The 27,396-nt window shown below is 30.7% G+C and overlaps 4 protein-coding genes and 1 long non-coding RNA gene across 6 annotated transcripts; 2 read left to right on the forward strand and 3 right to left on the reverse strand.

Annotated features, from left to right (window-relative positions):
* Nucleotides 1-2,237: 2,237 nt before the first annotated feature.
* On the reverse strand, nucleotides 2,238-12,794 carry LOC111427812 (Amyotrophic lateral sclerosis 2). Of its 2 annotated transcripts, none has more exons than XM_023063131.2 (4): nucleotides 11,444-12,794; nucleotides 5,211-7,138; nucleotides 3,024-3,916; nucleotides 2,238-2,969 (listed from the first exon to the last, which is right to left on the reverse strand). In XM_023063131.2, the coding sequence occupies exons 1-4, from the start codon at nucleotides 12,693-12,695 to the stop codon at nucleotides 2,579-2,581; spliced, it is 4,464 nt and encodes a 1,487-aa protein (XP_022918899.1). In that variant the 5' UTR covers nucleotides 12,696-12,794; the 3' UTR covers nucleotides 2,238-2,578. The 2 variants fall into 2 exon arrangements, with proteins under 2 accessions (XP_022918899.1, XP_022918898.1); XM_023063130.2 differs by having other exon boundaries at nucleotides 11,429-12,794.
* A 377-nt stretch (nucleotides 12,795-13,171) lies between these two features.
* LOC111427925 (inosine triphosphate pyrophosphatase) lies at nucleotides 13,172-14,025 on the forward strand. The gene has a single exon (XM_023063285.2). It carries the CDS (start codon nucleotides 13,399-13,401, stop codon nucleotides 13,978-13,980), a length of 582 nt encoding a protein of 193 aa, XP_022919053.1. The 5' UTR covers nucleotides 13,172-13,398; the 3' UTR covers nucleotides 13,981-14,025.
* Nucleotides 14,026-14,109: 84 nt separating this feature from the next.
* Nucleotides 14,110-25,889, forward strand: LOC111427924 (myosin-VIIa-like). Its single transcript, XM_023063284.2, has 7 exons — nucleotides 14,110-14,764; nucleotides 14,825-15,085; nucleotides 15,140-15,324; nucleotides 16,434-17,880; nucleotides 17,937-18,740; nucleotides 20,840-24,214; nucleotides 25,465-25,889. The coding sequence occupies exons 1-7, from the start codon at nucleotides 14,747-14,749 to the stop codon at nucleotides 25,669-25,671; spliced, it is 6,297 nt and encodes a 2,098-aa protein (XP_022919052.2). The 5' UTR covers nucleotides 14,110-14,746; the 3' UTR covers nucleotides 25,672-25,889.
* Nucleotides 20,092-20,728, reverse strand: LOC139429927 (uncharacterized). Its single transcript, XR_011640524.1, has 2 exons — nucleotides 20,463-20,728; nucleotides 20,092-20,411 (listed from the first exon to the last, which is right to left on the reverse strand). It is a non-coding gene; the product is annotated as an uncharacterized lncRNA (long non-coding RNA).
* On the reverse strand, nucleotides 25,876-27,330 carry LOC111427711 (Alpha-methylacyl-CoA racemase). Its single transcript, XM_023062956.2, has 2 exons — nucleotides 27,116-27,330; nucleotides 25,876-26,945 (listed from the first exon to the last, which is right to left on the reverse strand). Exons 1-2 carry the CDS (start codon nucleotides 27,236-27,238, stop codon nucleotides 25,914-25,916), a joined length of 1,155 nt encoding a protein of 384 aa, XP_022918724.2. The 5' UTR covers nucleotides 27,239-27,330; the 3' UTR covers nucleotides 25,876-25,913.
* Nucleotides 27,331-27,396: the final 66 nt, after the last annotated feature.

The following is a 27,396-nucleotide window of genomic DNA, read 5'->3' on the forward strand; positions in this document are numbered from 1 at the left end:
ATTGCAACATAATTATAACAAATTTATTGATAAATAATAATAATAATTTTATTATAAAATATATATCGATATAAGTTTGTAAAAGAAACATCACATTTAGAATTGGTAAGAATTTTTTTTTAATAATTATAACGACGCTTTTTTAATTTTTATTATTGTTTTTTTTTTTTATTAATTTGTTAGATTGATTTTATACTAATTATTGAAACGGTGTAAAGTTGATCTTGATATTTTTTTGTATGTAAAATCCTAGAATGTAAAATAATGTTTGCATTTGTTGGAAAAAAATTAATATAGTTTCAAGTACAAATATGTGTTACAACAAAGTTTATCTTTTTTATTAAGCTTATTCATTAATTTATTATTAAATAAATTAAAAAGAAAGATAAATGTTGTTGCTCGAGTAGATCACGTTATTATTATATTGGTTTTTATTTAAAGAATAATTATTGTACAGTAGACATTAAAAAACTATGTTAATTAAAAAAAGAAACGCAATAAGAAGTAATATATTTTATTAATTATATGTTCCATATACGCATAGAGATTGTTTAAAAAAAATAAATCTATACAAATGTGTATATAGTTATGTTGATAATTTATCACCTTTTTTTTGTATATTTTTTTTAATATCTTTTTTCTCTATTTTTTCTTTTGGAGGAGGAGTAGGTTTGAAATATTCTGCAAATATTCTACATAATACCTCACATTTTTTTATAATATCTATAAAAAAAGAGGATATCTTATTTATATATATCTAAATAAGTTTTTAACTATGGTTAAAAACGTTGAGATTTGCTTGTTAGAAAAAAAAACCGTATTAAAAAATAATTTGTAGCGCGGATTACTAACAAAGAAAACACACACACAACAATGAAAAATTCGTAAAAAGTACCTAAAAATATTTCGATAAAACAGAAAACTTTAACCCCAAAAACGACTTGTATTGGACCAAATAATTACGTAACAAATTTACTATAAAAATAAACCAGAATTAATTAATTAAAATAATTGACAAAACATATTTTGAGACATTACTATCTACGTAATTTTTTATAAGCCTTATAAATAATTAACACATAAATGACTATTAAAAAAATACTAAATAAATTGGAAGAAATTAGTAATTGGGTCAAAAAAAAGCGAAATACTTAATGTTTTGATGTGAGGTGTTTTTCTGTTTTGTCTACTATTATTTAATAAATATGTACTAATTTACTTTGTTTAAATCAAACGTATTTTTATTTATCGCGAGTATTTTGTAAATTAAAAATAACCTTGTACAATATTAAGTGTTTTTCGTATGTAATTTGTCTTTGTGAAAGAACATTAATATGCCTTTGATGATTTGTAAATAAAAAAAATTGCCTGTCATTTATTATCCTGTGAAATGGTGTATTATTACTTGTTATAAGTAATAAATTTATAATAAATCTGCATTCCTTAAAAAAAAACTTTTCATTATAGATAATTTACCTAATAAACATCTTCATTTAGTACGTAGTAGTCTCATCATCTGCATCATTGATACATGATATGTAATTAGCATGACTAAGTATCTCACGACACCTGTTTTACATTTAGAGTAAAGAAATTACAGAAAAACCTATTTAATGTTGTGATTGATGAGTATATTTAAATATAAATATTAGCGCTCATAGATACAATCCAACTCGGGTTATTCCCCAAGTTGCTCTATTCTATGTTTATATATAAATTCGGGGTATTCCCCGAGTTGTCTATGCGATGTATACATCAAGGATGGTAATTCTAGTTTTAATTGTTAATCAGCGCCAGATTGTAGTACATTTTTATTGTAGTAAAACTAGAATTATAGTTCTGGTGACAATTTTAGTTCTAGTAATAGTGTTTGTGTAAAACTGGAACTAACACTAAACCTAGAACTAGAAACATTCGGGTTTAGCCGCACGTCTCAAGACGGCTAAACCGGAATGTTTCTAGATCTAGTGTTAGTTCTAGTTTTATTTGTTATTCAGCATTAGATTGTGGAACTGGAACAAGATTTGTTATATTATGAACCTTATTAAGTCTCAAACTAACAACATCACAAAACATGAATAGAATAAATTAAGCATTTTCTAATTCAAAGTGTGAAATAGTAATTGCTTACCTATGCGTGACGTCACGAACGGGCCTTCGAGCTGTGCACCTGTTTATATGTGTATATATATATATATATATGCAAAAACTGCAAAATTAACATAAATGAGTTCAAATCCTTTTTAGTACATTTTATTTAAACATAAATAATAAATTACATACATAAAAATAAAATCAAATAAAATGATAACAATTAGAATAATACAAAATATTAATATAAATGAATATTTAAGAAATTAATATCACAAATTTAATACCTAATTATATAATTAATCTATGAACACTGGCAGATACGTTTAAATTTTTGTTGTTACTCTTAATTTTTCTTTTAAACAAATTCAGTTCTCGACCACATACACATAATTTTTCTTCATACACATTTTATTTACAGAAAAAAAATCAAATTTGATATGTTTTCGCCTTTTTTTAATTTAAATTTATTTTTGTTGACTAATTTTCAGGTAACCGAAATTTTTTCCAAAAGTATTTGTTGATAGCACGCTTGTAACGTGGTAAACATCAAGGCTAACTCGCCGATACTCGCATTCGGATCGTGAAAATCTTCGATAAATTTTAATTCCGATCCTAATTGCGGTATTCTCGCTCTGACAACGACGTAAAGAAAGGCCGGAAATAAATCGTCCATATTCCATTTATAATGATCTCCCAATTTTCTTTGAACAGCATCCGTCATTTTCTCAAATGTATTTCGAATCACGTTTAATTTTTCAATTGGTGAAAATGTTGTTTTTAATAATTGCAATGTTTCAATCGCTTCTACAAAATGTTGATCTTTTACTCTTGGTATTGGTGAAAGTGGTTCTTGAGTTTCGGAATTTAAGAATTTCCTACAACAAAAACATTTTAATTTTTATTAAGATTTTTTAAATAAAATCTCTTACTGATTAACACTTAAAAACGCCATAAGTGTATAATCTGGTTGTTTATTCCATTCGATTAATCTTTTCCAATACTGAGCATCGCAGCTTTTACATTTTAAAGTATAAAGTGTGAATAGAGATGAATGTACTCGTGGTAAAATAATAGGGTAAAGTAATGATTGGCAACTAACAACATTTTCTTCAATGGCGTTTCCATTAACAATAACTTGTTCTTCATAACTAGGAAGAGCTGGGAATAATAACCGTACAATATCAAATAATCTTTCAGTTATTGATCTTAATTCATTTACAGCGTGTACTAATAATAATGCGTGTGGTCTTAATCCACCATAACTCGTTGTATAAGCAACAGTTAAGTCACTTAAAAGTGACCCTAAAGGATGATAGGAACATTCAAAAGCTTTATTTACATATTGTTTAATCAATTGAAAACTATTCGAATCGATACTTTCCCTTCCATATTGAGGAATAGTATCCAAATTATTTACAGAATTTTCGATTCCGCGATCCGATTTATTTTTAACACTAACTTGGAACGAATTTGAAATAACAACAGCAACATTTTGCCAAATTTTTTGCGTATCGGGTGTTTTTTTAACGTTGGCTTCGGTCGTTCCAAGAATTTGATGGCAATATCTAAAGAGGGATTTCCATTTTTGATCGACAGGAGTACAAAAAGTACTGAACGTTTTCGGCGGTGAAACTTCGATCTCTTTCGATAACGAAAGAACTCCATTTGAAATTTTTATCCCTTCGTTCCAAGAACCGGTTAGGTTACCTTCTAGAGTGTGACCAGAAGTTAGTGTTAAAATTCCTTTTCCACCCAAAATTCCGGTTCCTTTAAAATCACCCTCGTAAAATGTTCCATCTTCTAATATCATTAAACCATTACCCTATAAAAATTAATTTATTAAAGTATTGTATTTCAAAGCGGAAATTGTTTAATAATGAAAATGGGTTGAAATGTATTATAAAGTTGTAAGGATTTGATTAGATTTTATTAAAAAAAAATATAAGAAAAGAGAAGCATTTTTTGATGAGGAAATATACTGTGGTGTTTTTCTGCAAGAGTATCTTTCTATGTTTGGAATTCTCATCAGGCGTTTAAATGTTTACTCGCTTTTTTCTCAATAGTTCTTTTCCGTCCTCTCCATGCTCCGTGGAGGTTTGAGTCAAGAGCTAACATCCAATTGCTCTATGAGGCTTCCTTAGCTTGTGGCCAACACAAGGCCATTTCCTCTTCTTGACTTGTTGGGTTGTGCTCTCTTACAAGTCCTTTTTGACTTGCTGATTCTGCTTCATCTTGCAGTCTTTTAAGTTTTCCTCCATGTCATAAAATCCTTGTAAGAGTAGGCAAGTGTTTGCAAACTCAAGATCCTCAAATCTATGTAGCATCCCCCACGAAATGCAATTTCACCTTCTTTCTGTAACTTTTTTCATCACTTTATCCAATACTAGGAGGAACAGTATGGGTGATAGAATACATCCTTATCTCATCCCAGAATTTGCTTGCTTAGATCGGTACGTTTTCGAGTATACATCATTCGATACTCATACTCCACATACATCTCTTGATAATACATACATTGATGATCTTCAGAGAGTCAAGTATGATGAGGAATGATGCGGAGTGTATTGATACTTTCTTGTCCTCTATTTAGAATCTTGGGAAAATGATTTTTCCACCTCTTGAGCTGGTCTTCTTGTGTTGTCAACAGTTGTTCATCCCTACCTCTTAGAAGTCTACTCTTATTGAAGGCAGCATTTTTGTAATGCTATATAGGTCATTGGCATCAGTTCTTGCTGCAGCAAGCTCTGCTCTATGTGCTTGTTTGTCTATTACTTCTCATCATTTCCCATACTTTTCTTTACTACAGCGTCGGTTGCAGTATACTCTGCCTGTACTTAAGCTTTTTGCTGTCTTGCTAATATTTAATCCTGTTTTTATCTCCTTTCTACAACTAATTAGATCCCACGTATTCTCAGACATCCAAACATTCTTAAGGTTATTTCTGAAGCCAAAAACAGTATATGTTCTTGATTTGGACCCAAGTAACTTCACTTGGTAGAATATGCTGAATCGAACCTGCTTTCTTAAATAAGTGTGTAATGCAAGACTACCATTTTATTTATACCACTTAAATATACATTTCTCAACTATATCCTATTTATTAAGTTATATCTTACCGTAAGAACATCTTGATTAAAAATTCCTTCATAATAAACCCCTTCTGATGTAACGATTAGTCCTTTTCCATGTTTTTTATTATCCAACCAAGTCCCCAAATATTTATCACCAGTAACGATATCGTGCATAACCCCATAACCATTTTTTGTGCCCAAAATCCAACCTCCAATGTAAATCGAAGCTGAGGATGCGGTAAAATTGCCTTGTTTTAAAGAACCATGTCCGTGGGGTTGACCATCTTTAAAATAACCTTTATAAACATCACCGTTTGTATATTTTAAAATTCCAAAGCCGTTTTGTTGATTATCTTTCCATTGTCCTTCGTAAACGCCTATATTTGGAAGGGTAATTTTACCAAATCCGTGCATTTGGTTGTTATTAAATTGTCCTGTGTAAATTTTTCCATCAATCCAGGTAAGTTTTCCGGAGCCGTGCATTTTAGCGTTTAACCACCTTCCAGTATAATTAGCATCTTTGTAATATCCGTTTTTCGTAAATGTATAAGAAGCTGTTCTTAGTGAAGGTGGTTGATGGGCGTTTGATTTTCCTAGTGCATTTTTAATCGCTTGTTGTAAAGTATGAAACCATTGAATTTTATCTTCAGCTTGAATTGTGTAAAGCTCGATCGTTTCTTCCGGCATTTTTAATGAAATTTGAAACTGTCCGTTTGATAAATCTTGTTGTGGTTCAACCCAAATTGTTTTTAAATCATGTCTAACTATCCAAGAACCGTTAATGTGAACAAAACAGTCATTTAAAAGTATGAACCAGTGCGAAGAAAATAAACCCGCGTTATGAAGGTTTATTGGAAACGATCGACTTTCTCGAATTAATCTACGTTCGGGTTTTTTTAAATTTTCTACGGTTTTACCGAAATTATTCCAAAATTCATTTGTACGATTAGCATCGTTTAATAGTTCCTCTTGTTCTTCAACGAAACTATTCCATTTATTATAAATATCATGATATTGCTGTTTATTCGTGTTATTGATCATATTCGAAAATAATTCTAAATAATAACTTAATTTATTGTAAGGATTCATGAGTATTGTGTTAATGAGCATTTCATCGTTTTTTTTATCTTTCTTAAATGAGTTATTTCCATCGATACTTTTATATAAACCTAAGGGAATATCTAAAATTCTCGATATGTATTTACATCCACTTATACTTAATACGTTATATAACGAATTTAAATAGTTTTTATAAATAAATAAATGTTCTTCAACGTATTTAAACATAACAACATCACATTCGCTTATTTTATTATTGCAATAATCCGCTAAAGTTTTTACATTAGCCGCATTAAAATGTAATAATTCCATATAAGTTGTACATAAATTTTCGTACAACATTGTTGAATCAGAACAATTTTTCTTTTGCAAAATTTTTATAAAACCACTTTGTATTGCTAACATTTGCTCTAAATGCTCTTGTTCTTTTAACAAATACGGTACCATAAACTCATTGTTATTAAAAATTTCATTTAACCCCGTTATATTCAACGTAGAAAACAATTTATTCGGTATAAAATATTCATTGTTTTCGAAATTATTCATGTTTTGCATTTTTTTATTTATATCATTTGTACTAATATCAGACGTTTGAAGTTTTACGAGTTTTGCTGCCGTCTTCCCAGTATAAAATAACTCGTTATTGTACGTTAAAACGGACGTATGATATGAACCGCAACATAAATCTTTTACACGTTCCGACGATTGAACGTTATTAAACATTTTCGGTGAACTTTGATCCATATCCGAATCAACCGTTACCTGATTAAAATCGTTTCGACCCCACAAAAAAGCTCGACCATCTAAAGTTAAAACGGCTGCGTGGTAACTTTGTACCGATATCTTAATAGCCCCTATATTTGATAGTTTTGTTATTATCATTGGACGTTCTCTCTTTATAATATCACCAAGACCTACAAATTGTTTTAATAAAAATAAATATCTATACAGGCAGGATGTTTTTGTAAGTTGTGGCATAATTTTAATCACAAATACTAGAGTAAAATTTGTCACGTGGTGAAAATAATCATATGAACGCAATCATATGGTTGTGGTTCTTACATGCCTCTGATATTGAGTGTGGATATGGGTTTGGCGTAAAGGGTTAAGAAAATGTTTAAAAACTTGTTAATTTTAAGGCCCATACTTAGGATACTTAGCCATTTATACAGGGTTTATACAATATTTACTAAACCGATTGAAACTGTTATAAAAGTTGTTTGACTCACCACTTTCTATTACGTAAAATTATTTTCACTTATACAGACTGTTCCATTTAGGCGTAATGGAGAGTATATAAATTTTATATACTGTTACTTATATACAGTGAATAATCATTATTCACTGGTAATTAACTTAACAGACTAATAATTATTTGAAACGTCAAAATTTCAAAAAACGTCAATTTAATTTAATTTTTTTAGGACTTTCTAAAGGTTTGATTTTAATAAAACGTAAACAAATTCCTTTTTTCATATGATTTAAGCATAAATTAATTAATTTTCATAAAAAAACATGACGCTTTATAAAATTGACATTTAATTTTGACAAATTGTTGTGAAGTTGGTTACAGTTGGTAACATTAAATTTGTGTCACATTGACGTTTAAACTTTATTCAAAAATTTATTTAAAAAATAGTATATTATTATATGATATAATGAGCGCTATTATTCACTAATGTTAAGTTTATGTCACGAGCGTAGCGATTAAGTGTATGACAGATAGTAGTCAAAGCCAGTAGGTAGAGGATAGTATATAGGGTTTTTCAATTCTTCAAGTTTTCTTTAAATTCTATATATTAGTAAAACTTCTAAAGTTAGACATACTTATCATTAATTAAAGAGAACTTGATGGGCAATTTAACCAGCACGCAATATACAGGCGTTCTATTTAAAAAACTTATGAAAAAGCCATTTGAAAGTAGCATCAAAAGTAGCTAAACTTTATGAACACGCTGTATCTAATAGGTTTGGATACTATCCTCTTTTATTTGTATGGCTTTAACTATTATCTGACATACACTTAATATCTTAGGAACTATGAACGCTATGAGTTAGTAACATATACGGTTGTATAATAATAGTATATTAAAAAAAAAGTTTGAAGTGAGACACGCTTGAAATGCACGAATTCAAGTCGAAAAACGAGTAACGAAGCCACCTGTTTTTTAATGAATGAGTGCTTTAAGTCTTATGAAATGTGTTTTTATGCTATTTTTTGTAATTCGCGTTTTTACCCTTTTTTTAACAAAAATAAAATAAATTTTGAGAATGTAGGGAAATAGGTATGTAGCAGTTGGTAACACCGTAACATTTGAAAATAGAAATTTGAATTGACAATTAGAAACTGTCAAAACACAAAATGTATTTACCTGAAAAAAATGGTTCATGTACACCTCCCAAAATAAGAGAAGTTGCTCAGAGTTCAATGTCCTCATCTTGTATTCGATGCTAAGAATGTGTTTAAACATCCATAGACAAAAATTGTCACATTGACAACTAGAAAAATTAATGACACAATGTCACCAACTTGAACTGGTTCCATAAAATGTTACTAAAATCTCATAACAGCACCCGTTTGAGTACTGTAATAGCTTTCATTACCGTTTCAAATTACAAAATAGTATATTATTATTCACTAAGGTTAAGTTTATGTCACGAGCGTAGCGAGTGGAATAATTAACCTGAGTGAATAATAGCTCATTACATATATATTATACTTATATATATATATTATACTTATAAATTTATTTTTTAAATAAATTTTTGAATAAAGTTTAAACGTCAAATTCAATGTTACCAACTTCACACCAATTTGTCAAAATTAAATGTCAATTTTATGAAACGTCGTTTTTTTTAGAAAATTTAATTAATTTATGCTTAAATCATACGAAAAAAGGAATTTGTTTAGGTTTTTTTCACGTTTCAAATAATTATTATTAGTCTGTCAAGTTGACTACCCGTGAATAATGATTATTATTCGCCGCTATTATTCACTCCGTGAAAACTCTTTGTTTTAGAAAACTCATTCATAAGGTGTATATTATAAGGTATACTCTGTTTTTAAACCAGGAGGAGTAAACGCGAAAGTCAGATTTACACTAGGAAAAATCACCAGAAAATATCACTAGATATTTTGGCGGTAAATTTAAATTAATAATTATTATTATTTATTTATTTACTTATTATTGTATTTATTTTCGTTTGTTATCATCAACACTAAACATACAAATTAACATTGAAGTTATGAGTGTATTTATTTCAAAATATAATAAAGAAGGGTTTAAGAACACAAAATTTACAATAATGACACGAAACTGTCGAATTCTCAATAACCTAACCTTCAAATTCAAAATTGCCTGTGTGTGAACCTTCCTCGCATTCAACCAATCACGTGCAAGGTCAATCTGGTGACAAATTTAAAATACTCCTCCTGGTTTAAAAACAGAGTATAATTGCCAAAGAAAACTTCATGGTATAATGAATGTTTGTAAACAAAACTAACTTTACCTCACATTCCTTCACGCTATAATTGACATTACAAAAGAAAACTTCACGCTATAATTGCCATTACAAATTGCCAAAGAATACTTCATGGTATAATTAATGTTTGTAAACAAAACTAACCTTACCGAACATTCCTTCACGCTATAATTGACATTACAAAAGAAAACTTCACGCTATAATTGCCATTACTAATTGCCAAAGAATACTTCATGGTATAATTAATGTTTGTAAACAAAACTAACCTTACCTCACATTCCTTCACGCTATAATTGACATTACAAAAGAAAACTTCACGCTATAATTGCCATTACTAATTGCCAAAGAATACTTCATGGTATAATGAATGTTTGTAAACAAAACTAACCTTACCTAATATTCAGCGTCTGAAGACACAGGGTTAAACCCGAAACTTAAAAATATACAACTTAGCGCTGAATAATAATTAAAACTAGAACTAACACTTGCACTAGAACTATACTCTGTTTTTAAACCAGGAGGAGTAAACGCGAAAGTCAGATTTACACTGGAAAAAATCACCAGAAAATATCACTAGATATTTTGGCGGTAAATTTAAATTAATAATTATTATTTATTTATTTACTTATTATTGTATTTATTTTCGTTTGTTATCGTCAACACTATACATACAAATTAACATTGAAGTTATGAGTGTATTTATTTCAAAATATAATAAAAAAGGGTTTAAGAACACAAAATATACAATAATGACACGAAACTGTCGAATTATCAATTACCTAACCTTCAAATTCAAAATCAAAATTCAAAATTGCCTGTGTGTGAACCTTCCTCGCATTCAACCAATCACGTGCAAGGTTGCTTGTAGATTTAGACAAAAAATTTTTACTGGAATCATCATCATTTTTACTCTAGTATTTGTGATTACAGTTATGCCACGACTTACCAAAACAGCCTGTACATTAAAATCGATTCACTACAAAGATACATTAAAAGCATTACAAAAGCTGTATGAATTTATATATACAAGCTATTTTAATTCCTTAACACATAGTTGTTAACTTAAAAATCAAGAGTGTTAAAGTATTAGAACCAAGGACGGTAGAATCTATTCAGCTCTAGACTGCTGTATGTTTTTATTGAACTAAAAATAGAATTAACACTGGAACTAGAAACCTTTGGGTTTAGCCATATGTTTTTTAAGATAACTAAACCTGATTGTTTCTAGTTCTAGGTCTAGTGTTAGTTCTAACATTTGCTAACACATAGCAATCCTCTTATGACCCCTCGTCACTATGGTTTATCATGGACCACTGCGAGACATCGCCATTGTGTAGAGGGGTGATGGCGTGAAGTGACCATAAGTAGTGGATAATGGTGATGGCTTTGGAAGCGGTCGGACACCACACATCAAAGGGCGCCATCATGCGCAGCTCACTGCGCAGTGGCATGTCCACAGAGTTGGCCATCATTGCTTAACCATTTCATGAGCCATAGTGAAGAGGGGCCATTAGATTCTACCATCCTTTGATTAGAAGCAATTAAAAATATTTTAAACATGCAAAAATAGATGGCTAAAGATGAAACAAACCAAAATAAAACCCAAATAAAATAATCACATCAAAGATGAGCTAAAAATGTTAAAACTTTTTAATAATATTTTATCAATATTGTTAAAAAAAAACAAATCAGCACACCAAGAAAATGATTCAGCCACATACCCAAGAAACGCATACCTAACTGTCCATGAATAATATTGCCCCAAGTCCAAATTTCGCAATTAATAAGATTAAATCCATTCTTCACGATTGAATTACATCGTTCCTCCAAACCTTGTTCAGATAAATCCTTTTCGGACGTTCCTTGACTTAGAGACCACACAAATTCATCTTTGGAGGTTACCCTTGGTAAATGGATCTCCTCGACGTTTTCAGGAACTTCATTATTATCAGAACTACCACTCATATGCCTTGATAAAGTGACCACTTTATCTCCGACGGTTTTAACACCTTCATAAACTAAAGAAGCCATATTACTAACATTTTCTTTAATTATTCGGGTAGGTTTTTCGGTACATTCAACTAAATATTCTTCTCCGGCTGAGGACATCCATGAAAATTGTCGTGTTAAAAATTCCCTTGCGGCTTCTGTGTTACGAAAAATTATATTTCTTTCACTTTTATCATTATTATCGTTATTTTCTGTAGAACCAGAGTTATTTATGCATTGTTTAGTGTCATTTGAACAGGTACTATCACTTTTACTGCTGGTGGAAGTTGTTTCAATATCGTAACTGGCTGGAATTGGGATTCCTGATGGACAACTTTCTGAATAAGAATTTGGGGAAGTGGGAGAAGTGAGTTGTGAGGAACATATACAATTTGGACAAGTTGAAATTAATATTTCTTCGCCAACACCTATCGTTTCATCATTGTGTTGCTTACTAACTATTGCAATAGCAAAATCACTTCCTGTTTTAGCACTATAAACATATCTTTCTTCAAAAAAGGTAACGCGTTTTGGGGTATCACTATTTATTCCAATTTGATGCATATTTCCAGACGCCCAAAGTTGTCCATTATCTGTTATGTATAAATTTCCGTATAAACCTACAGATAGTTTTTCTACTTTCATTTTAAATTTTGTTCCGATACTTCCATGAGGACATGGTTTAGAATCTTCTATTAATAAGATTTCTTTTATAATTTCTAAATTATCTGTGTACTTTAAAACTTTTCCTGACAAATCAACACCAAATAATTCACTGTTTGAACAATCTATATCTTTTAAGAGTACCCCATCAACTTTTACCACACTTAATTGTTCTTGCTCAAGTTCGTTGGTTTTTATAAACCCATGATAAAGATTATTGGCGGTTGTTAAAATATAAATATGATTACTTATGCTAGTTATTTTTTTAATTTTTTCTGGTATCTCATTTCGTAACTGTAGTTTGTTCGATAAATTCCATAAAAAAAATCTGGACATTTTCACAATACACACCTTTTTTTAAACTGTAAATAAATAAAGTATTAAAATTTTATATAAAAAAACCCATTATTGAATTTTGTGAATCAACCTCCCAGAAACCAGCTGATTGTCATTTCTGAGGAAAAGGCGGTTTATTCAAAAATATTATTTTTAATTACAAAAATTTAAAGTTAAGAATTTAAACCTCATTTATAATATTACTAAAAAATGGACACAAATACATTTTTATTTAAATTTATTAATTTTTAAAGACGTTATAATTTTAAATTTGACAGCCGACAAATTGCACATAACCCAAAACAATTTTTTATTCAAAAATATTATTTTTAATTACAAAAATTGAAAGTTACAATTTAAAGCTCATTTATAATATTATTAAAATATTGATACAAGCACGTATTTATTAAAATTTATTAATTTTAAAAAATTTTATTTTAAATTTGACAGTTGACAAATTGCACATAACCTAAAACTATTTTTTATTCAAAAATATTATTTGTAATTACAAAAATTTAAAGTTAGAATTTAAATCTCATTTATAATATTATTAAAAAATAGATACAAATACGTATTTATTACAATTTATTAATTTTTAAAAATTATTTTAAATTTGACAGTTGACAAATTGCACATAACCTCAAACTATTTTGGCACAAAATTCAACATATCTTATAAATGTTTTTTGTACACGTGCTGATAAATGAACCTTTTAAAAATGGCAAAAACGATATCCTTTGTAACTGGAAACGCTAAAAAATTAGAAGAATTAAACGCAATCTTAGGCGAATCCTTTCCATACAAAATAATAAGCGCAAACGTTGATTTACCAGAGCTCCAAGGTGAAATAGAAACAATTTCAATAAATAAGTGTAAAGAAGCTTATAAACATGTGAAAGGACCAGTAATTGTTGAAGATACATGTTTGTGCTTTAATGCTTTAAAAGGATTACCAGGTCCGTATATAAAATGGTTTTTGGGAAACTTAGGTCCCGATGGTTTATATAAATTATTAGCCGGGTATGAAGATAAAAGTGCTGAAGCAGTTTGTACATTTGCTTTTCACCCGGGGGGTGAAAATGATGAGGTAATGCTATTTCAAGGAAGAACCAAAGGGGAAATAGTTGACCCAAGGGGACCAAGAGATTTTGGATGGGATCCTTGTTTTCTACCTGTTGGGTACAATGTAACTTATGCCGAAATGCCAAAAAGCGAAAAAAATAAAATATCTCATAGATATAGAGCTTTAAAAGAATTACAAGATTATTTATTGAAAATAGTTTAAGTTAAAAGATGTAATGGGTGTTAAATAAATTTAACTTATGATTTATTTTAATATTATAAATGAAATGTTGACCTCTAATAATAATAATTTAAAACTATGAATGCCCCAGATTAGATATTTCTATCTTATTAACAATTAGGTTGCTCATATCATAATTGAGTTTCATTGTTTTCTCTGTTCTGATGTTTATTTCCTTTTCTTGTATTCTCTGATCACCCAATTCCATCCATTTAGTTCTTAAAATCTAGTTCTCAATTATTATAGTATTACAATTTTCTTCTACTTGCTTATTATTACAACAAAAGTTGTAATAATAATAATTGATTAAAATTTTCAGAACCAAGTTTCAGGTTCTAGTTTTAGGTCTAGTGTTAGTTTTAATTGTTATTCAGTGCTAAATTGTAGTATATTGACCACTAGAAGAACCCATCATTATTATTATGTCTATAATGTATTATGATAGTATTATGGTTGATTATAAGATTTTTGTATATTATACAAAAAAATCTAGAACAAAATTATTCTGACAACTATCAGATATGTTTTCTGGCTTACCTCAAACCTATTAATAAAAAAACCCGATATTTTTATAAGTAATTAGTTCAATTAAGATAAAAGCCAAACTATTACTCACAAAAAATGAGAAATATTTATTGATAACTGATAATAGAAGATAAGCTACACAGATATCCAGTGAACATTTTGTGTGAGAGTGTAAAACAGCAGGTGAAATAATGGATTCCTTGTGAAAAAAAAAATAAAAATCATGAGTAACGTAGGGGTGGTACGTAAAATTAATTTTTTTTATAAAGAAAGTATTAATTATTGTTTTTGTGTAATACAGGGTGATTTCATATGGATCAACCCGACCACCGATGGGGAATTTGATGTCCCATCGGGTGGAAAAGTGGTTGCGATCGAATCCAAAAGGATTCGCATCAAAACCGATTCGGGATCCGAGATTTATATAGGAAAAGAGCAAGTTTTTAAACCGATACATATCACATCAATCAAAGTCGTTGAGGATATGATCAATTTGGGAGATTTACAAGAATATTCAATTTTAAGAAATTTGTATCTTAGATATATGGATAATTTGATTTATGTAATTTTTAATTTTTGAATTACTTATTTAATCTTAATTATTTTTTGTTTATAGACTTATACAGGTTCTATGTTAGTTGCTATTAATCCATACAAAATTTTACCGATTTATTCAAACGCTATTATTAAGGAATATAGGGATAAAAGAATCGGAGAGTTACCACCACATATTTTTGCTATTGGTGATAACACTTACACGGATATGAGAGCTACGAATAAAAACCAATGTGTTGTAATTAGGTGAGTTATTTGAAATTTTATTTTCTTTTTGAAATCATCGATTCCTGTTGATAAAATATCATAAAAGCTAATTCATTTAATTCCTTTTGATTCACCTACGACGTCAATTTAATAAAAAACCATTTACTGATAGCAGCATTTATTAAATCCGGATCTTTATCAACTTTTTTTTTTGTGATGGTGCCATATCAATTTTAATCTTATACGTTGAATGCGATTCTTGGAATATTAATAAAAAAGATTAATGACGCTTCTAAAAACAAATTAGTACAAAAAAAATTTAATAACTTAAAATTTTAATATTAACATTTCATTTATGGTTATTTTTATTTATAAACTAAGTTAATTCTTTTTTCTGATTCATAATCTTTTTATTTATACTATGTATTTAAAATTTAACATTTTACGATTAATCCTAAAAAATTGTTTTAAACGTCGTAAACTCAATTACAATCCTAATCTAATCATTTTATTCCATTCTAATTGTAAGTGGAATTTATCTATTAAAAAAATACTTAGCGCACTAAAACATATTTACACGGTTTTTTAATTTATTTTTTATCATGTTTTTAAAGATTTGGGTTGTTTGTCTTTTATGATGGCTGAACTTGGAACTTCCTAGTTTTAGACCTAGTATTGGTTTTAATTTTACCTCAATAGAAATATACACAGAATGAAAAAATATAACAATTTAACACTTAATTACAACTAAAATCAGAACTAGCACTAGTATTAGAACTAACACTAGACCTAGACTACAGAATCATTCAGCTTTAACTATCTTAAGAGACGTACGGCTATATTCGAATGTTTCTAGTTCTTGGTCTAGTGTTAGTTCTCCTTTTATTTCAATGAAAAATATAAAACAATCTAACACTGAATTATAACTAAAACCAGAACTAACATTAAAACTAACACTAGACCTAGAACTAGAATCATTTGGCTTTAGCCGTCTTAAGAGACGTACGGCTAAACCCAAATGTTTCTAGTTCTAGATCTAGTGTTAGTTCTACTTTTAATTCAATAACAATATACAAAAATTTAGCGCTGAATAACAATTATTTTTTTAAAATTTAATTAATTTAACTTAATTTTTGTTTTATTTTAAGTGGTGAAAGTGGCGCTGGAAAAACAGAAAGTACAAAATTAATTTTACAATATTTAGCGGCGATAAGTGGGAAACATTCGTGGATAGAACAACAAATTTTAGAAACGAATCCGATTTTAGAAGCATTTGGAAATGCGAAAACAGTCCGTAACGATAACTCTTCGAGATTTGGGAAATACATCGATATCAACTTTAATAAAAACGGTGCGATTGAAGGCGCAAGAATCGAACAATATCTTCTTGAGAAAAGTCGAATTGTTTCACAAAATCCGGGCGAAAGAAATTATCATATTTTTTATAGCATGTTGGCCGGTTTAAATAAGGATGAAAAGAAAACTTTGGAATTAGGAGATCCGAGTCAATACGTTTATTTAAATGCGGGGAAAACTTTAACTGCCGCCGGTAGAAATGAAGTTGAGGAATTCGGTGATATAAAAGCGGCTTTTAAAGTGTTAAACTTCACCGATAAAGATTCTTGGGATATTTTTCAACTTTTAGCGACCATTTTACATTTAGGAAATTTAAAATATAAATCAGTTACCGTAAGCAACATGGATGCTACTGAAATTTCAGATAATTCAGCGTTAAATAGGATTGCTTTATTTTTGGGCACAAACAAATTCGATTTATCAGAAGCTTTAACTCATAAATCAATCTTTGCTCATGGTGAAAGAGTCACAAAAACTTTATCTAAAGATCAAGCTCTCGAAGCTCGCGACGCTTTCGTTAAAGGAATTTACGGCAAAATGTTTATTTATTTAGTCGAAAAAATAAACGTTGCAATTTACCAACCAAAATTAGCCAAAAAAAGTTCGATCGGTGTTTTAGATATTTTCGGATTTGAAAATTTCGACATGAATAGCTTCGAACAATTGTGTATTAATTACGCCAACGAAAACTTACAACAATTTTTCGTCCAACACATTTTCAAATTAGAACAAGAATATTACACCAAAGAAGGGATTAATTGGAAACACATAGTTTTCGTGGATAACCAAGACATTTTAGACATAATCGGTATGAAACCGATGAACATGATGGCTTTAATCGATGAGGAATCAAAATTTCCGAAAGGAACCGACTTTACGATGCTCGCTAAATTAAATGCGACGCATTCGAACAAACCGAAATTATACATCAAGTCAAAATCGGATTTAGAACCGAATTTTGGGATTCAACATTTCGCCGGGAAAGTGCAATATCACGTCCCGGGTTTCTTAGAAAAAAATCGCGACTCTTTTAATCAAGATTTAAAAGAAATCGTTCAGCAAAGTTCGAATGAATTTTTAAAAAAAGTTTTCGATTCCGATTTTAAAGAGGATTTAAAAACAAAGAAAACCTTATCGTCGCAATTTCGATTTTCTTTGGATGCTTTAATGAAAACGTTGAATTCTTGCAGCCCATTTTTTGTACGATGCATTAAACCCAACGAAAATAAACAATCACATGTAAGTTATTCATACTTTATAAATAGAAGTTAAGTGTTTTATTTATTTTGTTTTAGGAATTTGATCGTACGTTATGTTGTCGGCAATTAAGATATTCTGGTATGATGGAAACCGCAAAAATTCGACAAGCCGGTTATCCAATTCGTCATGATTACTTCGATTTCGTAAATAGATTCCGTTATCTCGCCGTAAACGTTTCCCCGGCTCATATTGGCGATCCTCGCGAATCAGCAAAAAAAATTTGCACAACAATATTCAAAGATAACCAAGATTACCAATTAGGAAAAACTAAAGTTTTTCTAAAACACCCCGATAACGAATACTTAGAACAAGAACGCACAAAAATCCTCAGCAAATACATAATAACTTTACAAAGACACATTCGAGGATTCATTTGTCGAAGACGATACCAAAACTTAAAAAAAGCAGCGTTGATCGTGCAAAAACATTGGCGTGCTCGAGGATATCGTTCGCGTTATTTGAAGATGAAGAATGGTTATCAACGTTTGCAAGCGGTTATCGTACAAAGACAATTAAGGCATCAATTTCAATTTAAAAGGCAAATTATTACGCGGATTCAAACACATTGTAGGGGATATTTGGCACGGCAGAAAAAACCAATGGGTAAAATTTATGGAATCATCGTTCATAGACGAGTTGAAGAGGCGCAATTACGGAAAGCTGGGGAGAAAAATTATAAACACATCGCTGAAGTTAACATGCAAAAACGACTGGCGGAAGTCGATAGAAGTTATTTGGTGAAAGAAGAAGATTTACAAGAAAATTATGCTAAGGACAGTGAATTTGTTGCAAACGTATTTAAATTTTTGGATGGCTCACCTACGGGAGATAAAAATTTGGTAAGAATTGAAGATAAATGGTTTACAGTTCATCTATAACATTAAAACATATGACGCATATAATAATTTATTTAATATTTTCAAAATTGAATTGCTGAATAATAAATTAAAAGATTTATATTAGAAAATATTTTTAAGTTAGAAATGGTTATTTTTATTGAATAGTAGATAGGTACTTAATTTAATTATCCAGCTTACAATTAGTTACCACTTGAAATTTTTTATTATCCTCCTTTAGAAATTACTTTGATTAGTTGTTTGTTGAAAAATGTTGCAGCTAGAAATTACACTTCATCCCTTCCTCTTTAAATCTGTCCATCTTATTACATCACGTTCTAACAGTATTCTTGACCAAGAATGCTTTGAGAATGCGTCATTCTACCATGATCTTGGGCACATTGATAATAACTTGTTTATAAGCCTGATTTGACATTAATTTTAATATCATCGTGCATATCTCTCGTGTTTGAAGTTGGAAGCAATTGTTTGATCAATTTTGTAGAACATTTCCAGTATTTTCTCATTTACTAATCATTGCCAACACTTCATAAATGTTTTGACGTTTGTCTTGAAGCTAACTAATACTTTTTATAACGAATAAGAGTATTTCAGCTACTGAATTTGGAATTTGCAGAGTTAATAGTTAATTAGAGGTGTCTGCTTTTGTTGAGTTTATGAAAACCTGCCAATATGAGATGTTCCTTTGTCATTATGTACAAAGATATCTTTTTGAAAGGACCTGCTTTGGCAGATACAAGCTTTGCAAAATTGAGACCTTCCATATAATTGATTGATTATATCATTCCTTGTGCCCAGTTTATTATAACTGTCATCAATACCTTCTAATACAATATCAAGTACACACCTCGAATCTCCGAATCTTATTGTGTCTACTTCCAGAACTTCTACACAAAATGTTGAACTAATAGCTGCTGAGGTTTCTGCAGTAATCTTCCATTTGATTCTAGTGTTTTGACTTAGCCTATGTTGCGGCTTAACATTGCATAATTAAAAAAAGAATTGTTGAAGCCTCAGAGTTGTCTCAGTTATGTTGAGGTCCATAGTCTAGCAAATTCTGAGAATCGTCTTGGATGATTACTTAAGACATGATTATCTATTCTTGCTATTTTCTTTCTTCAATTTCATCATGTTCTGTCTGTTATAATCTTCTTGAAAATAGTCTTGGATCATTAGTTAAGACTTTACTTTCTATTCCTTTCTGATGTTCCTCTTCTATTACATACTTGTATCTCAACAACCGTAAATGATTTTTTAGAACAGGTACTTTTAATGAAGAGTAAATACTTCACCACATAATTCCTAAAAGTTCTATATTAATGAATAAAGAGACTGATATTCCACATTGTTTATTATTTATCAAGACACTGAACATCTTATAAATTTTAACATTAAATACTTATATCTCAAGAACTAAAAGAGATTTTTCAAAACAGATACTTTTATCGAAAAGTAGATACTTTGTTCAATATCTTCTGCAAATTTCATATTAATTCTCCTTGAAATCGATTTTCCACAATTTTTTATTGATTGATATTAACTCCAAAACCATAAATTTGAAGTCAATATAACAACTGTATGTATATCTCAAACACTAAATGTTATTCCTTTTAGCCTTCAGAATACCTTTTAGTTTTGTTCCACCTCACATCACTAAAATACGTGATTAATAAAAACATTAAAAATAATTTTATTGAAACTTACTAATCATTAAATAATAACTTGAGTCACTTTTTATTATGTTCCGATTCATTGATAAATAAAATCATGGGAATCCACTATTAATCTTTTATTTAAAAAAGAAGTTGTTGAAAACTATTCCAATTAATTTTACGATATAAAACAACATAAATCTATTTCGACAGAATCATTTCACCGTGAACTCTAGGACGGTAATAACACAAAAACGCTTAAATCTATGTTAACTTTATCAGATAATACGTAAAGTCTAAGGATTCTTTTGTTGAATTTCGATAAAAAATAGCCGTGTTATCTTATGCGTTAATCTACAGATTACATTTTTGCTTATTTAGTCATTTTCCGTTTAATTGGTGTACTAAAATTTTTTTTTTTTAATTTAGAAAGAGAAAAAAGAAATTTTCCCTCCAAAAGATGATGATGAACCAGAAGAAAAAGAAGATCTCTCCGCTTATAGTTTCAATAAATTTGCGGCTACCTATTTCAGAAAGAACGTTAATCACTTCTATTCTAAAAAACCGTTAAAAGAATCAATTTTGGAATTGCCTACACCCGATGATGTCTTAGCCGCTCAAGCACTTTGGATAACTATTTTACGTTTTACCGGTGATTTAACCGAACCCCGTGAGGCTATAGAAAAAGATTACGATTCGATAATGAATAAAGTTACGGAAACTTTAAGTAGAGGATTTACAAATCGCAAAGAATTCCAAGAAATTATGCGTCAAGAACAAGCTTACGCGCAAAAAAGTAAAGCGGAACGACAGAGATACATTAATTTAACATTAAAAAGAAAAAATCAATTATTAGAGGATGTCAAAAAAGGGTTGGTTGAAGATACATTTGCTAGTAATTATTATAACGATTGGGTTAATAATCGAAGGACAACGAATATGGAAAAAGTACATTTTATAATTGGACATGGTATTTTAAGACCTGATTTGAGAGATGAAATTTTCTGCCAAATTTGTAAATTATTAACGAATAACCCATCGAAACCATCATATGCTAGAGGATGGATTTTATTAGCGCTTTGTGTTGGTTGTTTCACACCAACAGAAAAATTAACAAATTATTTAAGAAGTTTCATTAACGATGGTCCACCTGGTTATGCACCATATTGCGAAGGAAGATTAAATAGATCTTTTAAGAATGGAGCAAGAACTCAACCACCAAGCTGGTTGGAATTACATTCAACTAAAAATAAAGATCCAATTATTTTAGAAATTACATTCATGGACAGAAAATCAATGACGGTTGAAGTTGATTCAGCAACAACGTCAGAAGAAATTTGTAAACAGATCGCGTCTAATTTAGGAATAAAAGATACGTTCGGATTTTCACTTTTCATAACGTTATACGATAAAGTAATGTCTTTGGGAAGTGAAAACGATCATATTATGGATGCAATTTCACAATGTGAACAATATGCTAGGGAACAAGGTAAACAAGAAAGAATTGCGCCATGGAAATTATTTTATCGCAAAGAAATATTTACACCATGGCACGATCCGCGTGTAGATCCAATCGCAACTGATTTAATTTACGAACAAGTTATTCGCGGCATGAAATTTGGCGAATACAGATGTCCGAATGAAGCTGACGTTGCAACATTGATAGCCCAACAATATTACATTGAAAATGGGGCGCAAATGAACCCGACAGTTTTACACACAAGAATTGGCGAATACACACCGACTTATATTGTACAAAAAGGTGATTTTAGCGAATGGGAAAAGAAAATTATTGATGCTTTTAATCGAAGTATTTGTGTAAAAGAAAAGAAACCACCAATTAAAGCTAAAGAAGATATCGTTAAATATTCAAAACATGTTTGGCCAATACTTTTCAGCAAATTTTACGAAGCTATTAAAATTTCAGGTCCAGATTTACCTAAAGATAATATGATAATTGCTGTAAATTGGACTGGGGTTTATTTAATCGATGATCAAGAACAAATTCTTTTAGAATTAACATTCGCTGATATAGCCTACGTTAATTACCAACAAAACACTAAATTCCAATTACATAACATAACTTTTAGCACAATTAGAAACGAAGAATACGTTTTTCAAAGTCCAGATGCTGAAAGTTTATATAACTTATTAATCTATTTACTCGATGGGTTGAAAAAACGATCAATTTATGTAGTCGCAACTCAAGATTACAAACACCCAGGTGATGCCGAATCATTCTTATCATACAAAAAGGGTGATTTAATTATTCTTAAAAATAATTTAACCGGAGAAAAATTATTATCGTCAACGTGGGGTTTCGGCGAATGCAATGGCAAAACTGGCGATTTCGTCACTGAACATATTTACATTTTACCAACTCTTCATAAACCACCATCTGACATATTACAAGCGTTCAAAAAAGACGGCGCATTTATCAAACGCCCAACACAACAAGAAAGTTCAACAATTCGAGGAATGAAACTTTACACATTATCAAATTACGCAAACGAGCACTTTAGAAGCAGCAGAAGACTGACGGTAAATAAAAATTCGATTATCAATCCGGTTAGAAGAACATCTAAAGAAGAACTTTGGAGATACACAAACCAACCGATTCATTTACCTCATTTACAAAAAGTTTTAGATAACGAAACCTTATCAAAACAAGCTGTAGAAGCTTTTAATGCAATCTTAAAATACATGGGTGATGCCCCTGCTCCGAAAACAAAAGTTTGTAATGAATTTACTGATATTATTTTCCAAGGGGCCTTCACACACGAATTATTACGCGATGAAATTTATTGTCAAATATTAAGACAATTAACGTTCAACAGATTAACTTCGAGCGAAGAAAAAGGTTGGGAATTGCTTTATTTAGCAACTGGTTTATTCGGTTGTAGTTCATCTTTAATGCCAGAAATGGTTAAATTCATTCAATCGAGACAACATCCATTTGCTGAAGCTTGTTTACAACGCTTACAAAGAACTGGCAAAATTGGCCAAAGAAAATATCCACCTTACACAGTTGAAGTTGATGCTATCCAACATAGAAGCTTACAAATTTACCATAAAGTGTATTTCCCTGACGATTCAGACGAAGCGTTTGAAGTTGATTCATTAACGAGAGCTTCCGATTTATGTAAAGCGATAGCTGATAGATTAGGACTAATTTCACACGATGGTTTTAGTTTATTCGTTATGATTTCTGATAAAGTATTTTCAATTCCCGAAGAATATTTCTTCTACGATTTCTTGCACGAATTGGTTAGCTGGGTTAAAGAAACGAAACCAACTTGGAATAGTGCAGCACCCATCCAAGCCCAATACCAAGTATTTTTCATGAAAAAATTATGGATGAATACAGTTCCAGGAAAAGATCCATCAGGCGATGAAATTTTCCATTACTACCAAGAACTTCCCAAGTACATTCGTGGTTATCATAAATGCACCAAACAAGATGCGGTTAAATTAGCCGCTTTAATAATAAGAGTGCGTTACATGGCAAATTTGACCGACGCGATGAACGCTATTTCAACCGATTTAAAAGAAATCGTTCCTATCGATTTGATAAAAGCACAAAGTTCGTCGGAATGGAAAAAACAAATTGGTAATGCTTATAGCACCGATGGTAAAATGACTGTCGAACAAGCTAAACTTAAATTTTTACAAACGATTTATCAATGGCCTACATTTGGATCAACGTTCTTTGAAGTTAAGCAATCTTCAGAACCAACTTATCCTGAAATTGTTAATATTGCTATTAACAAGAATGGATTAAATATTATTCATCCACAAACTAAGGTAATAAAATTTTTTATTAAATATAGCATAATAAGTAACTTTGATGTAATGGGTGTCCAGATAAGGGTACGATAAGTATTTGGTTTGGGGAAAAAAATCAATAAATAAAGTAACATGAAATTCTTGATATCTCGGAAAATGAGGTGATGAGCTATATCTTTGACAAGATCATTTGATAGCTTGGATAATACTGCATCGTTTTATATGAATTAGTATATCATACGCTTCTGCATTAGTATACATGTACATAACCTAGCCCTCCTCGTCTCAATCACCTCCCTCATCCATCTTTTGCCCTTACCCCCTTCTCCCAAAATTTACTTCCTGTCCATCGCCTTCTCCCTCAGCTCACTACACCTTTTCAGCATGTGTTTCAGCGTCTCTCAATCTTTTCCACAAAGTCTACACTACCTCTCCACATCGTCCACCCAGTACCTGTTCCTTCTCTCCTCATTGCCACAGCGGAATCTGACCACCAATCTCTTCCCTTCATTATCTCCCTCCATCAATAGATACTTTGGGAGTTACTCTGTCACTACCTTAGCATACCTTACATTATATGTCCCGTCCCATATCACTCAACTTCTTTCTTGCTTCTGTATGTCCCTGTCTCTATCCCTCAGTTCTCTACACTCTTCTGTTGTCGATCCCAGTCTCCTATAACATCCCTATCTTCCTGCCCAGATATCAGCCCCTTCTCCTTAATTTCCCTCCAACACTCTCCCAGGATCCCGCAATGCGGTCTTCCTTCTATCCTTTCCTCGTACTACACTGGTCTTCTCCCAGCCTCTATCCTTACTGCATCCACCTTAACCACCTCCCTTACTACATCCCCTGGAGTCGTCCTCACCAACTCTAGTACCCATCTCCAATACCTTGTTTGTACATCCTCCAGCAATCTTTGGTCTTTCCATCCCCATACTTCTGCGCTATACATCATTGTGCTCCTCATCAAGTCTTCAAACATAATCTTTTTTTTCCCACATCCCTCCCAAAAGTCCCCCCATCCCCAAACCTATCCCATCGCTCTGTACGCTCTTTTTGCAATCGCCCTCACATGCGACCCGCATTAGTAAATGATATGTTAAATGACATTAGCAGTCGAATTGAATCGTTGGCTATTTCTCTTGCCCTCTTTGCTGATAAAGATTTTTTTTCAAACCATTGTTGAGATATAGCCGCTTCGTACCCTTATCGATACACCCTGTATATAAAAGCCATAACTAACTTTATTTCATCAATTTTTTTAGGACATTTTGGTAACTCACGATTTTAGCGAACTAAATAATTGGTCATCAGGAAACACTTATTTCCATCTCACCGTTGGAAACGTAATGAGACAGAGAAAATTCCTTTGCGAAACTTCGCAAGGATATAAAATGGATGATTTGATAACTTCGTACGCTGATTTTATAAGTAACAGCTCTAAGAAGCCAGAGAAATCATTTATATTTTAATTTTATCATTTATTTTTTTGATTTTAAAGTATTTTATTAAAATCTTTATTGTTTGGGTGTTATTTAATTTTAGTAGGAAAAGAAAAATCATTACAAACAGACGTAAAGGTAAAAATAAAGTTTGTTTGGGGTTATTTTAATTTTAAATAACATTCTATTTTTGTAATCATAATATTTATCGGTAATTCATAAGAAAATAAAATATTCAAAAATAAAAATCTTTTATTAAAACAATAATATACTCATATTTTTGATGCAATATGATTATAAACAATTCCATCACGTTGAAATTGCAGAACCTCATCACTACTAAAATTCAATGATTTCAAAATTTCTTGAGTATGCTCTCCTAACTTTGCAGGCGGATTTACGCAAGTAGAAACACCTGGGGTCCTACTTAATTTAGGCGCAGGATTTGGAACCATCCTATTCATTTCTTTACACATAACAAAAGATTTTTGTTCTTTATTATGTTGATGAAGTGGGGCTTCATCAATTGTTAAGATAGGAAAAACACACGCATCCATACTATCAAAAATTTCACACCATTCCTTTTGGGTTTTCCTTTTAAATTTTTCGGTAAATAACTTTCTTAATTCTGGGATATTCCCAAATTGAGGAGCCTCGTCGTCGGATAATCCCAATCCTTTAATTAATTCAGCATAAAATTGTGGCTCCAAAGCACCAACAGACATGTATTTTCCGTCTTTGGTTAAATAATTTTCATAGAAATGAACACCGCCGTCCAAAACATTTTCACCTCGGGGATTCCCCCAAATTGGGAGATTTTGAGACCTGTACAAAAAGCTTCCTAAATAAGCCGTTCCTTCAACCATATTCGCATCAACAACTTGTCCAAGTCCCGATTTTGATCGCTCAACTAACGCCAAAAGAATTCCAACTGCGCACATTAATCCACCACCGCCAAAATCAGCGGCTAAATTTACCGGAAACATCGGATTTTCACCTTTTCGTCCAAACATTGATAAAAGCCCGGATATTGCAACGTAATTTATATCGTGACCAGCTCTTTTATGGTAATAACCTTTTTGCCCAAATCCGGTTAATCTTGCATAAACTAATTTGGGATTTCCTTTTAAAAGAACTTCAGGGCCTAAACCAAGAGATTCCATGACACCAGCTCTAAATGGTTCCAAAACTACATCAGCTTTTAAACAAAGCTTTTTGGCTATTTCCCGTCCTGTGTCATTTTTTAAATTTAAAGCTATCGATTTTTTTCCGTGGCCAAGAGATGTATCTAACGTTCCACCAATCTAAATAAAATAATTAAATGATAGAAAATTATTTTTAGGTTATATATCATTTTTGGTTTGTTTATAGTTTCGTCACCATGGTAACTAATTTGACGTTTATGTGATCTTATTTTCTAGCAGATTTAAGGTAATGTGATTCTAACCTCAATTTTTTATAGTAAATCACTTACTTTATCAATTCTGATGACTGTTGCTCCAAAATCAGAGAGTAACATCCCACAAAATGGGGCTGGAGCTAAACCAGCAAATTCGATTACTTTTAAACCGTTCAAAGCCATCCTAGAAAATGCCATGATAATAATTTAGAAATGAAGTGTTTGATAATGTTTCAGTTAATAACAGAATAAATGGACTCTTGAACTGTATAAATGTTTATCAACATGATGCAGCAACTTTTTTGAGATAAAAAATCAAAATATCAATTTATTTTGAAATAAAACCATGAAAAAAA

The sequence above is a fragment of the Onthophagus taurus genome, chromosome 6 (assembly GCF_036711975.1).
Source record: "Onthophagus taurus isolate NC chromosome 6, IU_Otau_3.0, whole genome shotgun sequence".
Taxonomy (NCBI): domain Eukaryota; kingdom Metazoa; phylum Arthropoda; class Insecta; order Coleoptera; family Scarabaeidae; genus Onthophagus; species Onthophagus taurus.